This window comes from Pan paniscus, chromosome 11, assembly GCF_029289425.2.
Source record: "Pan paniscus chromosome 11, NHGRI_mPanPan1-v2.0_pri, whole genome shotgun sequence".
Lineage (NCBI taxonomy): Eukaryota > Metazoa > Chordata > Mammalia > Primates > Hominidae > Pan > Pan paniscus.
In genome coordinates this window covers 97,335,588-97,348,616 of record NC_073260.2, presented here as the reverse complement: position 1 = coordinate 97,348,616, position 13,029 = coordinate 97,335,588, and the positions used below count along the sequence as shown (strand labels likewise).

General features: G+C 39.6%; 1 protein-coding gene and 1 long non-coding RNA gene across 6 annotated transcripts in view; one reads left to right on the top strand and one right to left on the bottom strand.

Moving 5' to 3' along the window:
* The window catches only part of LOC117981663 (uncharacterized), a 111,936-nt gene that overhangs the window by 48,227 nt on the left and 50,680 nt on the right, over nucleotides 1-13,029 (bottom strand). The gene's annotated exons all lie outside the window — the stretch shown is intronic.
* Nucleotides 1-13,029, top strand: part of TEK (TEK receptor tyrosine kinase) — a 122,537-nt gene that overhangs the window by 87,562 nt on the left and 21,946 nt on the right. For 3 of the 5 annotated variants that reach the window (XM_034967271.4, XM_008956111.5, XM_003830698.6), the window contains 5 exons: nucleotides 648-932; nucleotides 6,156-6,455; nucleotides 8,254-8,408; nucleotides 9,926-10,136; nucleotides 12,468-12,578. In XM_034967271.4, the coding sequence (XP_034823162.1) occupies nucleotides 648-932; nucleotides 6,156-6,455; nucleotides 8,254-8,408; nucleotides 9,926-10,136; nucleotides 12,468-12,578 (1,062 nt within the window). The remainder of the gene's footprint in view (nucleotides 1-647; nucleotides 933-6,155; nucleotides 6,456-8,253; nucleotides 8,409-9,925; nucleotides 10,137-12,467; nucleotides 12,579-13,029) is intronic. The other 2 variants (XM_034967272.4, XM_008956112.5) reach the window with 1 other exon arrangement.

The following is a 13,029-nucleotide window of genomic DNA, read 5'->3' as shown; positions in this document are numbered from 1 at the left end:
GCCTGAGGGAGCTTTTACTCATGGCAGAAGGCAAAGTGGGAGCAGGCACTTTGCATGGTGAAAGCAGGAGCAAAAGAGTGAGGGGGGGCGGTGCTATACACTTTTTTTTTTTTTTTTTACTGTTTCATAATTTATTTATTTTTCCATGGAAATTATTTAACATTTTATTTTCTGACAAAGCTCCTGTTTATTTTATTTTTTATTTTTTATTATACTTTAAGTTTTAGGGTACATGTGCACAACGTGCAGGTTAGTTACATATGTATACATGTGCCATGTTGGTGTGCTGCACCCATTAACTCGTCATTTAACTTTAGGTATATCTCCTAATGCTATCCCTCCCCCCTCCCCCGGCAATTGAACAATGAGAACATATGGAAACAGGAAGGGGAACATCACACACTGGGGCCTGTTATATACTTTCAAATGACCAGATTTCATCAGAACTCACTCGGTATCAGGAGGACAGCACCAAGGGGGATGGTGCTAAACCCTTCATGGGAAGTCACACTCATCAACCAATCACCTCCCACCAGGCCCCACCTCCAACACTGGGGATTACATTTCAATATGAGATTTGGGTGGGGACACTAATCCAAAGTGTATCAGCCATATATAAAAATAATGATTTTTCTGGATTCTCCTAGGACTCCCTCCTCCAAGAGGTCTAAATCTCCTGCCTAAAAGTCAGACCACTCTAAATTTGACCTGGCAACCAATATTTCCAAGCTCGGAAGATGACTTCTATGTTGAAGTGGAGAGAAGGTCTGTGCAAAAAAGTGATCAGCAGAATATTAAAGTTCCAGGCAACTTGACTTCGGTGCTACTTAACAACTTACATCCCAGGGAGCAGTACGTGGTCCGAGCTAGAGTCAACACCAAGGCCCAGGGGGAATGGAGTGAAGATCTCACTGCTTGGACCCTTAGTGACAGTAAGTAATTCATGCTGCTCCATCCTCATCTGAGCAATAAGGGGCTACCGCCATGCAGACTTAGCTAACATCACTTCAAGACTATTGGAAATTATGAAAGAAAGTTAGTTGTGAGAGAAGGCTAATTAGTGCCTCCCACCTAATCATTTTAATAACTTGCAATATATAACATATATTTGGATTTGCAATAATTCAGGTCTGTGCTAAAATTTACCTTCCCTTGGTGTGCAGTTGTTTATTTAGTAAATTAGTAACAAGAAGAAGGTTTTCTAGGGCTTGTTGAACCGTTTATGGGGTAGTTTTGAAGAATTATCATATATCTACATGTACACAGATGTCACTTAATTCCAGATGGGTCTTTCCTAATCATAAAAACCAAATAACTTTGCTTGAAACCCCTTGAAAACAGGTAATTTTAAAAGTTAAAAGATTTATCTAGGAGTAATCACTTTTTTTTTTCCAAAGTATTTTGCATTTCAGGCTTCTCTCTATTTCAGATTGGTCATTTAAAATTAATGGGAATTTCTTGGGTTTCTTTGTAGTATTGAAAGTCTATTCATTACTAAACTAAGCAGAGAGTTTTATTTTGATTCACTGAAATTAGAACTGTGTGCATTTGGAACCCTTGGAAAGGTAAACTATTTCTTGGCCACACACAACTACCACTGAAGTCAGGATCATGTGGTCTATGGCCTTACCACCCTGAACATGCTGGATCTCATTGATCCTGGAAGCTAAGCAGGGTCAGGCCTGGATGGGAGATTATGTGGTCCCTTGCCAGCTCCCAGAGTCTGAGGCTGTCTTTGCAGCTGGTTCTCCACTTCCTCAGGAACAGGTGTGGAAGCTGGCTCAGTGTTTCTTTGGCCACTCTTTTATTGCATCAGTGACTTATGAAAGTCTGAATTGTTTTCTCAGTGTTTAGGGATTCTTCATATATAATGTTTAATTCTGTGAAATTTCCAAGGTGCAGAATCATGCTAAGAGTAACACAATGAACAATCACATTCCTACCATCCAGAATTAACAACTGTTAACATTTTGTCATATTTGCTTTCAGCATTTGTTGTTGACTTACATAATAACCCACTATAGGTGTATCAGTATCTCCTGCAACTGTTATCCCTATTCCATTTCTATTCCCCTCTCCCAAGAGACAACCGAAATTATGAGTTTGTTAAGTATATTTTAATTTAATGTTGTATATATATATATTTTGAGACAAGGTCTTGCTCTGTTGCCCAGGCTGGTGAGCAGTGGTGCCATTATGGCTTCTGCAGCCTTGGCTTCCTGGGCCCAAGCAATCCTCCCACCTCAGCCTCCTGAGTAGCTGGGACCACAGGCACACGCCACCACACCTGACTATTTTTTTTAAATTTTTTTGTAGAGATGGGATCTCCCTATGTTGCCCAGGCTGGTCTGGAACTCCTGGGCTCAAGCAATCCTCCCGCCTTCGCCTCCCAAAGTGCTGGAATTACAGGCATGAGCCACTGTGCCAAGCCCAATGTTCTATAATTTTAATATCTCTGAAACTATACACATGCCTACATATCATTCTTCATTTTTTGAATGAACATTATGGATTTTATCTATCCATGTTTATTTAGCTTTGATGCATGTAATTTTAACTTCTGTATAATATTCTATCTTATGAGTGTATCTTGTCATTCATCCTCTCCCTTTTAGAGGGAGATGTAGGTTTTTTCATTTTTTACTATCATGAACAAAATGCAGTGCCCATTCTTATGCATGTCTCCATGTGCATAGACAGGTGTGAGAGTTTTTCTAGGAACAAGTCCGGTGGTGGAACTCATGGGCTATTTCCCTCTAAAGTGGTTAGTCAGTGTGTACTATGTTCAGGAGTGTATGACAGTGCCATTTTCCTTATACCCATCTCTATGTCTATATCCTTTCCCTATATCACTCGATAGTGTCACACCTTTTTACTTTGCGTATCTCAAAAGCAAAATATGGTGCCTCATTGTTAATTTCAATTTTGATTTCCTTGATAGCTAGCAAAGGTGAGCATCTTTTTATGTTAATTGTCCTCTTTTTTGATATACTTATTGATATACTGGATGTCCTCTTTTTTGATATACTTATTGATATCCTTTGCTCATTTGGAATAGGTTGTCTTTCTCACTGATTTGTAAAAATTATTTGTGTAATCTAAATACTTTGTTATGTGTATTGCAAATATATTCTCCTAATCCCTTTATTGTAACCTTGTTTGTGGTGGCTTTTAACCCACAGACACTTGACATTTTGATGCAGCTGGACCTGTCAGTATTTGCCTGTGTGATTTATACTTTTTGCATTTTGGAATTATTCCCTATCCCAAGGTCATAAACATATTCTCTGTGTTTTTCCTAGTAGTTCTAGTGTTGTTTTGTGTATTTAGGTCTTTAAGATATAAAAATGTTATTTTGGGGTACAGTATATTTTAATATTTTTATTTTAATCTTATTTATTCACATATGGCATGTCAGTGGTCCCAATGCCACGTATTGAGTAGTCCCCATGGTGAGCTGTGATGCTTTCTGTATCATATGCCAGGTTCTCATATTCATTTTGCATCTATTTCTGGATGTTCTGTTCCCTTCCATTGATCTGTTTGTTCCTGTACCATTTCCAGCATATTAACTATAAACTTGTGAAATGTCAGTAACTGTGGGATGAATCACTATTTCCTATTTCAAAATTATCTTAGGTGCTCACTCACCTAAACTACATAAGTTTCATCCTCATTAGAACGATACACTCTCAAAATCACACTATCATTATCATATTTATAGGATTAAACAAAAACTAGTTAATAGTCACTGGGAGTCGACTTGCCTTGGATGATTGTATGAAGTTTGATGGAGGGTCAATGCTGATGGTGGTAGTAGGGATGTGAGATTGGCAGGGTAGGAGTTGATCCCTATAGGGTCAGGAAATCCGAGGAAGGAGGATGTGAATGAGAACATCTCATTTTTACCTGAAAATATTTGTTAATATGCTGTGTTGTCATTGACTGATCATGTATGTTCATAAGTAAAATTAATACTTCCAGTTATAAAGTTTGTGTTGGTTTCCAGCCTAGCAATTCCATCTGGTCCAGGGGTAAGAAGTGGAGTGAATTAGATTTGGCGTATCACCCCAATCATATGTTAAAAATAATATATGTGTGTTATGTTTTCCTGTTGGAAAACATTTACATGGGGAGTATTTGACCCTTACAATGACTTTTTGAGGAAAGTAGAGTAAGAATGATTATCACAGTTAATAGATGAGGAACCTGAGGCACAGAGGAGGGTAAGTGACTTGCCCAAAATTATGGAACTAGTACAGCATGAGGATTAGGATTCTAATCCACATTTTAGTTCTATTTTTCCCCCCACCATGCTACAAATGTCTTGCACTTGTCTCTTTGGATGGGCGACCCACTGCTTCAAAGCAACTATGCTTCTAGAGGTTCTTTAAGTAGTGATATCCTGTTTCTAAATTGTTTAAGGTCTGATTAGTGTTTCCTAAAGCATTTTAGAATCTATTGTAGAGTCACCCAGAGAACCTGCTAAAATGTAGATTGCTGGGTCCAGACCCGCTGAATTTAAATCAAAGGTTTATTGAGCTATCCCTAAGAATGACTCCTTTCAGGCATAAAATGGATAAGTTGGTAGATGCAAATTTATGATTTTTAGTTGGCACAAAAATTATATTCATTATTTTTCTAACAAGCATCTAAAAGACACTGCTGCTTTTTGTGACAGGCTTAGAAGACCACTGGTTTATGAAGTTGAATTTTTTGAGCCACAGCTATACAAATATTAACTATGTGATCATAGTAATCTGAAAATGTTGGTATTTCTATTACTCCTTCAATCTCCTGTGGGAAGAAAGGCTATTGTATATTTTTATAAAAATATACAAAAGACTTGGTACTGGATATAAAGAAAGTTAAGACATACTGTTGATTAATTGTGATTTTTGGATACTGTACCATCTGCTAGACATAGAACATAACAATCAGATTTGGAAGGTTGTAAATCCAATACCTAATTCTCATAAATTGCCACAGTCCCCTAAAGAGTAACAAGGGGGAGTCAACATAATGCAAAGAAGAAATTTAAAATAGAAAGGATGTACCTTGAGATACTTCTCAAAGGTTCTAATTTGTTTATAAGCAGTAACTTTCATGTGGAAAAACAATGGTGTATGGAATGAAACAGCCTATGTCTACTATTCGCCTACTGGGACGTGTACAAACCCCTTAAACTTTTGAAGTCTCAGTTTTCTCATCTCTAAAATGTGGATCATAAAAATCTCAGTACTGTGTGGTTATACAAGTCAAGAGAGTGTCTGCATGTGGAAGCACATTGTAAATAGCCTCATAAATGTAAGGTACAGTTACTATTAAGGACAAGAGCTCGAATCCATTCTTTTCCTGGATCAAATAGGCTTAGCCTTTATTGGGTCACGAACTTCCCTTCTAGCCTGTGCCCTTTAGAGTTTAAGTGAGAATGTAGTGGTGCTGCGGTGCCTGTCATCTTCACATGTGGAAAACCTCAAGGCATCTCTTTCTCATCCTGCCTGTGTCCCTGAATGGAATGTGATTCCACTTTTCCCCAAATCCCTATAATACTTTGTCTACTAAAAGTTATTAGCACATTTTCTCATGTATACACTGACCTGCCTGCTGCTCCATAAATTGAGGGCAAGGACAGACCACATGACACTAAAACTATGGACTACAGAGCCAGAATGCCAGGAGTTGAATCTTGTTTCTTCTACTTAACAGTAGTGTCACCATGGCTAAGTCACTTAATCTCTCCAGACCTCAGCACTTACAGAAAGATTGCTATGAAGAGGAAGTGAGTTAATATATACAAGAGACTAGATCAATGCCTGCCATATTGTAAGCACTATATAAATGCCATCCCTCAGAAGCTTTCCATTCTTCCCAGCATCAAGAATAGTAAGTACAGGTTTGTGGAATAACAGAATTTCTAAGGCCTTCATTTAGTGTCAAGATGACAGATAGATGATATGTGTTGCCATTTCTCTGTCTGTGCCACTCTTTCAAGTCTGCATGGAGTCCAGTAGCTGCTACCAATTGATTGGGATACCATATGAGAAAACATCTGTTCGCCTTTCATGAGCTGACATGAACTCTATCTCAAAAGCATAATGATCTAAGCCATGGTAGTATATCTTAAGTGAATCTTTTTTCTGTTTAATTTCTAGTTCTTCCTCCTCAACCAGAAAACATCAAGATTTCCAACATCACACACTCCTCGGCTGTGATTTCTTGGACAATATTGGATGGCTATTCTATTTCTTCTATTACTATCCGTTACAAGGTTCAAGGCAAGAATGAAGACCAGCACGTTGATGTGAAGATAAAGAATGCCACCATCACTCAGTATCAGCTCAAGGGCCTAGAGCCTGAAACAGCATACCAGGTGGACATTTTTGCAGAGAACAACATAGGGTCAAGCAACCCAGCCTTTTCTCATGAACTGGTGACCCTCCCAGAATCTCAAGGTTGGTTGAATGGACAGGTATTTACATAGGATTACCATGCAGCCCTATAGGCAGCTGGTTTATCAGGACAGGCCCGTGAGATGAAAGCCTATGAAAAGTCGGTGGTTGAATGGACAGGCATTTACAGAGAGGTCCTTAATATCAAAATGCCTCTGAGAAGGATCCCTGTTGGTCCGTTTTCTATTGTTGAACCTTAGAATAGATCAGTCTATCAGCATACCCCATCCAGCAATCTAAGAAGAAAGCTCTGAGGAATATGAATTTTAATTCCTAGGAGAAAGAAGAATGTGGGAGCTGCTTATAGAAGGCAGGCTATGCAAGAGCTCCAGTAGGAGGCTCCAAGAACCATGCTCCATTCTTCCTCAAACACTCCTTTTTTAGCTTGGATGACATTGTGCAATTCTGAGTCTTCTTCTACTTTACTGATGCAGGTTATTAAGTCTCCATGTCCACCACTAACCCCAACCCCAGAAAAAGTACGTGCTTTGAGCTAGATAGAGATCCTCTCCAGATGCCATACTGTGCCCACCATTTGTGATTGATAAAGTCTGTTGAGTGTAATTAAGTGAACAAGGGTCCCATGTGGGTGGAGCTGCAGCAGGAGGATTGACTTCAAGTCTGTGCAGAGGCACCTCCCGGCTCTCTGTGTTGTGTACAATGTGTGCCAGAGAATGTAGATGGAGGCACGTTAGAGGCAAGTTTTGAAAATTTATGATTTGGATTACAGTCTGTTTTTAAAGAAAATACTATAACTAAATCTGAAAACTTCTTGGTTCTCTTGGAGGATTACCTAGACCTTAAGAAACAAAATCAAACAGTCGCTTTAACAGTGCTGATTCTTTGGAACATTTTTGAAATGTTCAAGGAATGAAGAGTCTGCCAAATATAGAAAATCATGGTTTTCAGGTCACACTCTTAGTGAATGCCCCATTTTTGTAATTACTTGTGTTTTGGTGAAATGTAACTTCCTAAATTCAAGCTATACATAAAATACCAAGAGAAAAATTTTAAAACAAGACAAAATCAAAAGTTTCTCACCATTCTAGACATCTCTGTATCTGTACATATATAGAGATAGAAGAAAAGATAAATGAGAAGAGAGGGATACTTTTAAGAGGACGGGATCATGTTCTGTGTGCTATTGCTAATAAAAATATATCGAGTTTAATTTTATTTAAATAAGGAAAAGAAATAGACTTGACCATAGTCTTTAATAGTTTATTTTGACCTGAGCCCTAAATTTAATTTTTCCTCTGTCTTTTCCTGTCTTCCTCCCTCCGTCTCTCTCTTCTTCTATTGGGTATCATTAGGTTTTCTTCATTAACTCGTTAAAACAAGACAAACAAAACAAAATATCTGATAGACTGTAAGCTCTTAGCATCATTGAACTTAAAAGCATTTCTAGGTGGGGAAATTGAGGTTTAGGGAGGTTTAGTCACTCTCTCAATGTTATACCTGTAGTAATTCTCCCTATTATTCAACATTGTTCATTTGCTTGGGATTCTACCTGGAAATAAAAGTTGAACAAATGACAACTAATGATTAGCATATTGCTAATTGTAGCAGCACTTTTGCATGTTTTTTTTTTTTTTTTAAATCGTATTACAACCCTGTGAGTCAGACTCATCTCCACTGAGTTTGGAATATAAATGAGTAGCCCGAGGTCATATAGTGGTTAGGTGGCAGGGTTAGGGCTGCTGTTAAGTTCCCATTACACTGTGTCTTCTCCCACATATGGTGTGGGTCTGTTTCTCTATGTAAACTAAACTACCTGCTTCACCTCTGTCTTCCTGCACAGCACCAGCGGACCTTGGAGGGGGAAAGATGCTGCTTATAGCCATCCTTGGCTCTGCTGGAATGACCTGCCTGACTGTGCTGTTGGCCTTTCTGATCATATTGCAATTGAAGAGGGCAAATGTGCAAAGGAGAATGGCCCAAGCCTTCCAAAACGTGGTAGTGTCTCATCTTCCTACTAGCTAATAAGGGCAAGTCCAAGTACAGGCAGAACCTTCACTTTAAAGATATGGACCAGGAAATTTACTTATAAAGTAAATATTTCCCTTAGGCAAGCCTCATCTTCTCTTTGGCTTTCATTATGAAATGGGAGATAAAAAGTATGACTTTATAATTTCTTATCCAAACCAGAACAATTTTAAGAGTGAAAAGGGTGCTCTTAGTAAATTATGCAGGAAACTAGGTCTGCCCCTGCCTGCTGAAATGAGACATATGGTCATCCTAGTAATAAGTCCCCAGAGATGATACCTTGCAACAGAATAAATTGAACATTTTTGGTAAGGAAGGACAGAGGGTAACCAGACCTCAGTGAGATAGGTAATGACGTAATATATTAGACAAGTTTTCCTCACATTTGCCTATTTCCAGTTCCCATTTCTTTCTAGTAAGTCCCTCAACCTTATCACCCCTCGTATGTGTAAGAATTATATATACCTGTGTGTGTCTTCCATTCCTGTGTACCCTCAGTCTGAAGTCAGAGTTCCTGGCACTTGGTACTGCCTCATTTTTTTTTTCATCTAGGAATTCTAACCAGTAGCAAAGGCCTATAAAAATCACACTTTACCAAGAGCCATCTTATTTGAGTTCTTTTGGTATACTAAAACCTGAAAATGTATCTAGTTTGTGGGTTCAGGCCCTGTAAAATTAATTTGAACCAGACTTTATCAATTCTGTATATAATGCATTGAGTGCAATGATTCAAATGAGGTGTACCCCATGTGCATGAGTCCCCGAGTTTCCCTTCCATGGAGGACAAGAAGAACTTCACTATCTGACTCCATGCCAGAGCTGGCTCAACTCAGGCTGTCGCTGGAGAAGAAGGGCCAGCAAGGGGGTTGGGAGTGCTGGAGCCTGTCAAAATACCGGTGCTTTTTCATGGTAGCACCAGCAGCTATTTGAATTCAGGAGAAAGAGATACTGTGTTGGGTTTGGCTCTAAGCTTCAATCATCTTGTGGCCAGAGTGGACTTAGAGATTCTAAGCCTTACTACGAGAGAGAAACAGTGTACACTGAAAATAGAGTAGGATCAGGATAATGCTAAGAAAGCTCTCACTGAGGCACATCCTGTGGCTGCCCCACATAGGCTCTCCAAGTTAGTTTCCAAACCAGAACTGAACGCTTGCTCATTTCACAGCACTGTAGGGAACTCACGTACAACTAACACAAGGATGGCAAACACATGGCATATGTACTGTTACTCCTTCCTCCGTCACCCTTTACAGACATTGCTAATCAACAAGCTTTTCTGGGGAGGCCCAGAATTGTGCCCGTGCAGCCCTGTTGGCAGCTGGTTTATCAGGGCAGGCCTTTGTGATGAAAACCTATTTCCCTTTCCAGTCTAGAATTAAATATACTATTTCTTTTTTCATCTGGTGTGGATGCCAACCAGAAGACATTATGCCCCTTAGAATTATGAAAAATCCTGACACAAAATGATGAAATAATTATTTTTCCAGAGGGAAGAACCAGCTGTGCAGTTCAACTCAGGAACTCTGGCCCTAAACAGGAAGGTCAAAAACAACCCAGATCCTACAATTTATCCAGTGCTTGACTGGAATGACATCAAATTTCAAGACGTGATTGGGGAGGGCAATTTTGGCCAAGTTCTTAAGGCGCGCATCAAGAAGGATGGGTTACGGATGGATGCTGCCATCAAAAGAATGAAAGGTCAGTGGTTGACCAGATAGAGTCAGCATTGCATGAGGGTGTGGAGAAAACTTGATTTCCTGCTGATTCTTTCCTCTATAGTCTTACAAAAAATTGGCATGGTATCAGACATAGCTGTTATTTGCAACTGAAGGTTATGCTTCCTTTGAAGTTGAGCCTGTGATAGTCAGGATATCAATACAAAGGCAGGAGCCATTTAAACATCACTGTCTTGATTCATTGGGATGAGATACTATAGATTCTTGGTCATATATAGCTAACTTTTGTGGAGCATCGTTGTTTCTCTTAAAGCAGTGCTTCTCCAAATTGAGTGTGCATCAGAATCACCTGGAAGGCTTGTTTAAAAACGGGCTGTTGGGCCCTACCCCACAATTTCTGACTCAGTCTAGGGCAGGGCCAGAGAATCTGCATTTTTCATTAGTTTTCCAGTGATGCTATCTTGTGGGTTTGGGGACCACATTTTGCAAACCACAGTCTTCATAGGTTAACTGTATATAAGTTCCTGGGGACACTGTTAGAAATGCATTCACTTGGGTTTGTTCTACTCCTTGACTACATCTGAGTTTCTTGGGTAGCATATGAAAATCTGTGTTCTTAAGTGGCTTTCTCAATGGTTCCTCTGTACACTCAGGTTTGCAGAGAAAACCACTGACTTAAGGTCATAAGAACTAAATCTTTTCCAGCTTTGTTCATCTCAAGACTGTTTGATACCTACCCATCTAATAATATTTGATAATATCTTCAGAGAAAGCAGCATGACTAGTTCACTGGCAAATTAGCTAGCTGTCTTCTCTTCTGTATGAAAGAGCAGTTTGTATAAGACTTGACTGTGAGGCTGCACTATTGATTTTACAAAATACAGGCTTGGAATGTGGTGCATTAAAGCAGAGAATATGATGAACTATTATCATTGTGCAGCTCCATCTTAAGAGCTCTCTAAGGATGCTGGCAGATTTTTCTTTTTTTTTGGACCACACTATTGAATCTATGAATTACCTCTAAATCTTATTAAATCATCTCTGCTTTCTGCATTGTTAGGAAGACTAACAAAACAAAATATTATCTATGATTGGAAACAGCAATATGTTTCTTTAAAAACAATACAAACTACTTGCAAAACAGCCACAAATCCCTTTTCTGTTTTGCTACTTTAGTCACAGGGAGTTTGGGGGAGCAGTGAGGATAGTGAGAGGAGAGGGGTGTAGAATCTTATGAAGGCAGTTTTTATTGGGATCTATTGTGAGCCTGATTTTCTACCTTGTGCCCATGTGAAGAGGGAAAATAGCTTAATAAGGCACCAGGGCAGATAAATCCTGCAGGCAAAGCAGTGCATCCAAAGAAGGGCAGTTACTGAAGTGGACAACCTCACTATAAAGAACTTTAAAAAAATATTCCCAAGATATTGACCCTCCGTGAGGCTTCTGTAGTATGAACAGAGCACTTGACTTATGAGTACCATTAGCCCCTCATGAGATGATTGTCACAGTTTCTAAGCATGAGCAGCCATGTTTATGGCCACCAGCACCTCACTCCTTTCCTTGCCACCCAATGTGTGTGTGTTTTTTTTTTAAAGCAGCAATAGCTCATTGTCCCTGACTCAAGACTGATCAGTTTATGCACCAACCAATAGCCTTCTCTTCATTCTGGTGCCTGCTGTGTTCTCCCTCTGGTTAAAGTGCTAGTGGAGAGACAAGGCAAAAAGAATAGAAGCAGATGCAACTCAGTTTCCTGATTCCCATGCAACTTCCATAAGATACCATTTGGATTTGATTTGTTTAGCTCAATCAACCAGATTGAGACTGGTTTGTAAAAAATAAGTTACAGTTGGTGAACAAAGAGGCATGCATTATTGGTGATGTTTCATGGAAACTTTGGTTCTATTCCTCAGTTGTCTCTGGATGGTAGATTTAGCTGGAAGAGCTAAAATCTAAAAGATGATACAGCTCCACCTCTACCAAGTCATTTACCTGAGGATCTGGGAGCTTCAACAAGAAAACTTTAGAGTAGTGGTTCTCATCCAGGGGTGATTTTGCCCATGGGGGCATTTGGCAATATCTGGATACATTTTTGATTGGCTATTGGCATCTAGTTAGTAGAGGCCAGGATGGCTGCAAAACATCTTACCATGCACAGGACAGGCCCCTGCAAAGGAATTATCAGCCCAGTGTCAATAGTGCCAAGGCCGAGAAACTCTACTTTAGAGTAATATCTTTGGTTGTATACAGTTGATGGTGACTGAGGGTAGCTGAAGGTTCTTAGGGGGCAGGACGGGACAGCTGATTCTGAAAAGGTGTAACAAAGAAGAATCACCACCCTTGACTTTCTTCCCAGAATATGCCTCCAAAGATGATCACAGGGACTTTGCAGGAGAACTGGAAGTTCTTTGTAAACTTGGACACCATCCAAACATCATCAATCTCTTAGGAGCATGTGAACATCGAGGTAAGATGCTCTTTCCCTGTCTTTCCTGCCAGAGTTTTTATAAAACAGACAAATTCCATATGGATATAAGGAAAGATAATGATCTTAAGAATGTTGCCGATTTTTTTTTAAAGTTGCATCTTCTATCTGAATGTCTGTCTAGTCCCATTTATAGACTGTGCTGTGGTTTGCCTTGTTTTTGGAGGGAGGTGCCGAGGCTGGACTATTTAGCCTCTGATGTGGTTCAGCCATTACTGCCCAAAGGTATTCATGGCTCCTACCTGCCCCATCCTTGGCCATGCAGAGGTTTTCTCCACTACCACTACTATTATAGTAGGGGAGCCCCCACCATCAGCTTCTTAATTGCCTACCTTTACATTTTTCCTGGAAACCCAGGGAATTGGTATTCTGAATGTTAAAAGCCATGAATGCCAGCAATCTACTGTAATATGAAAACTAAGGATGGTTGGAT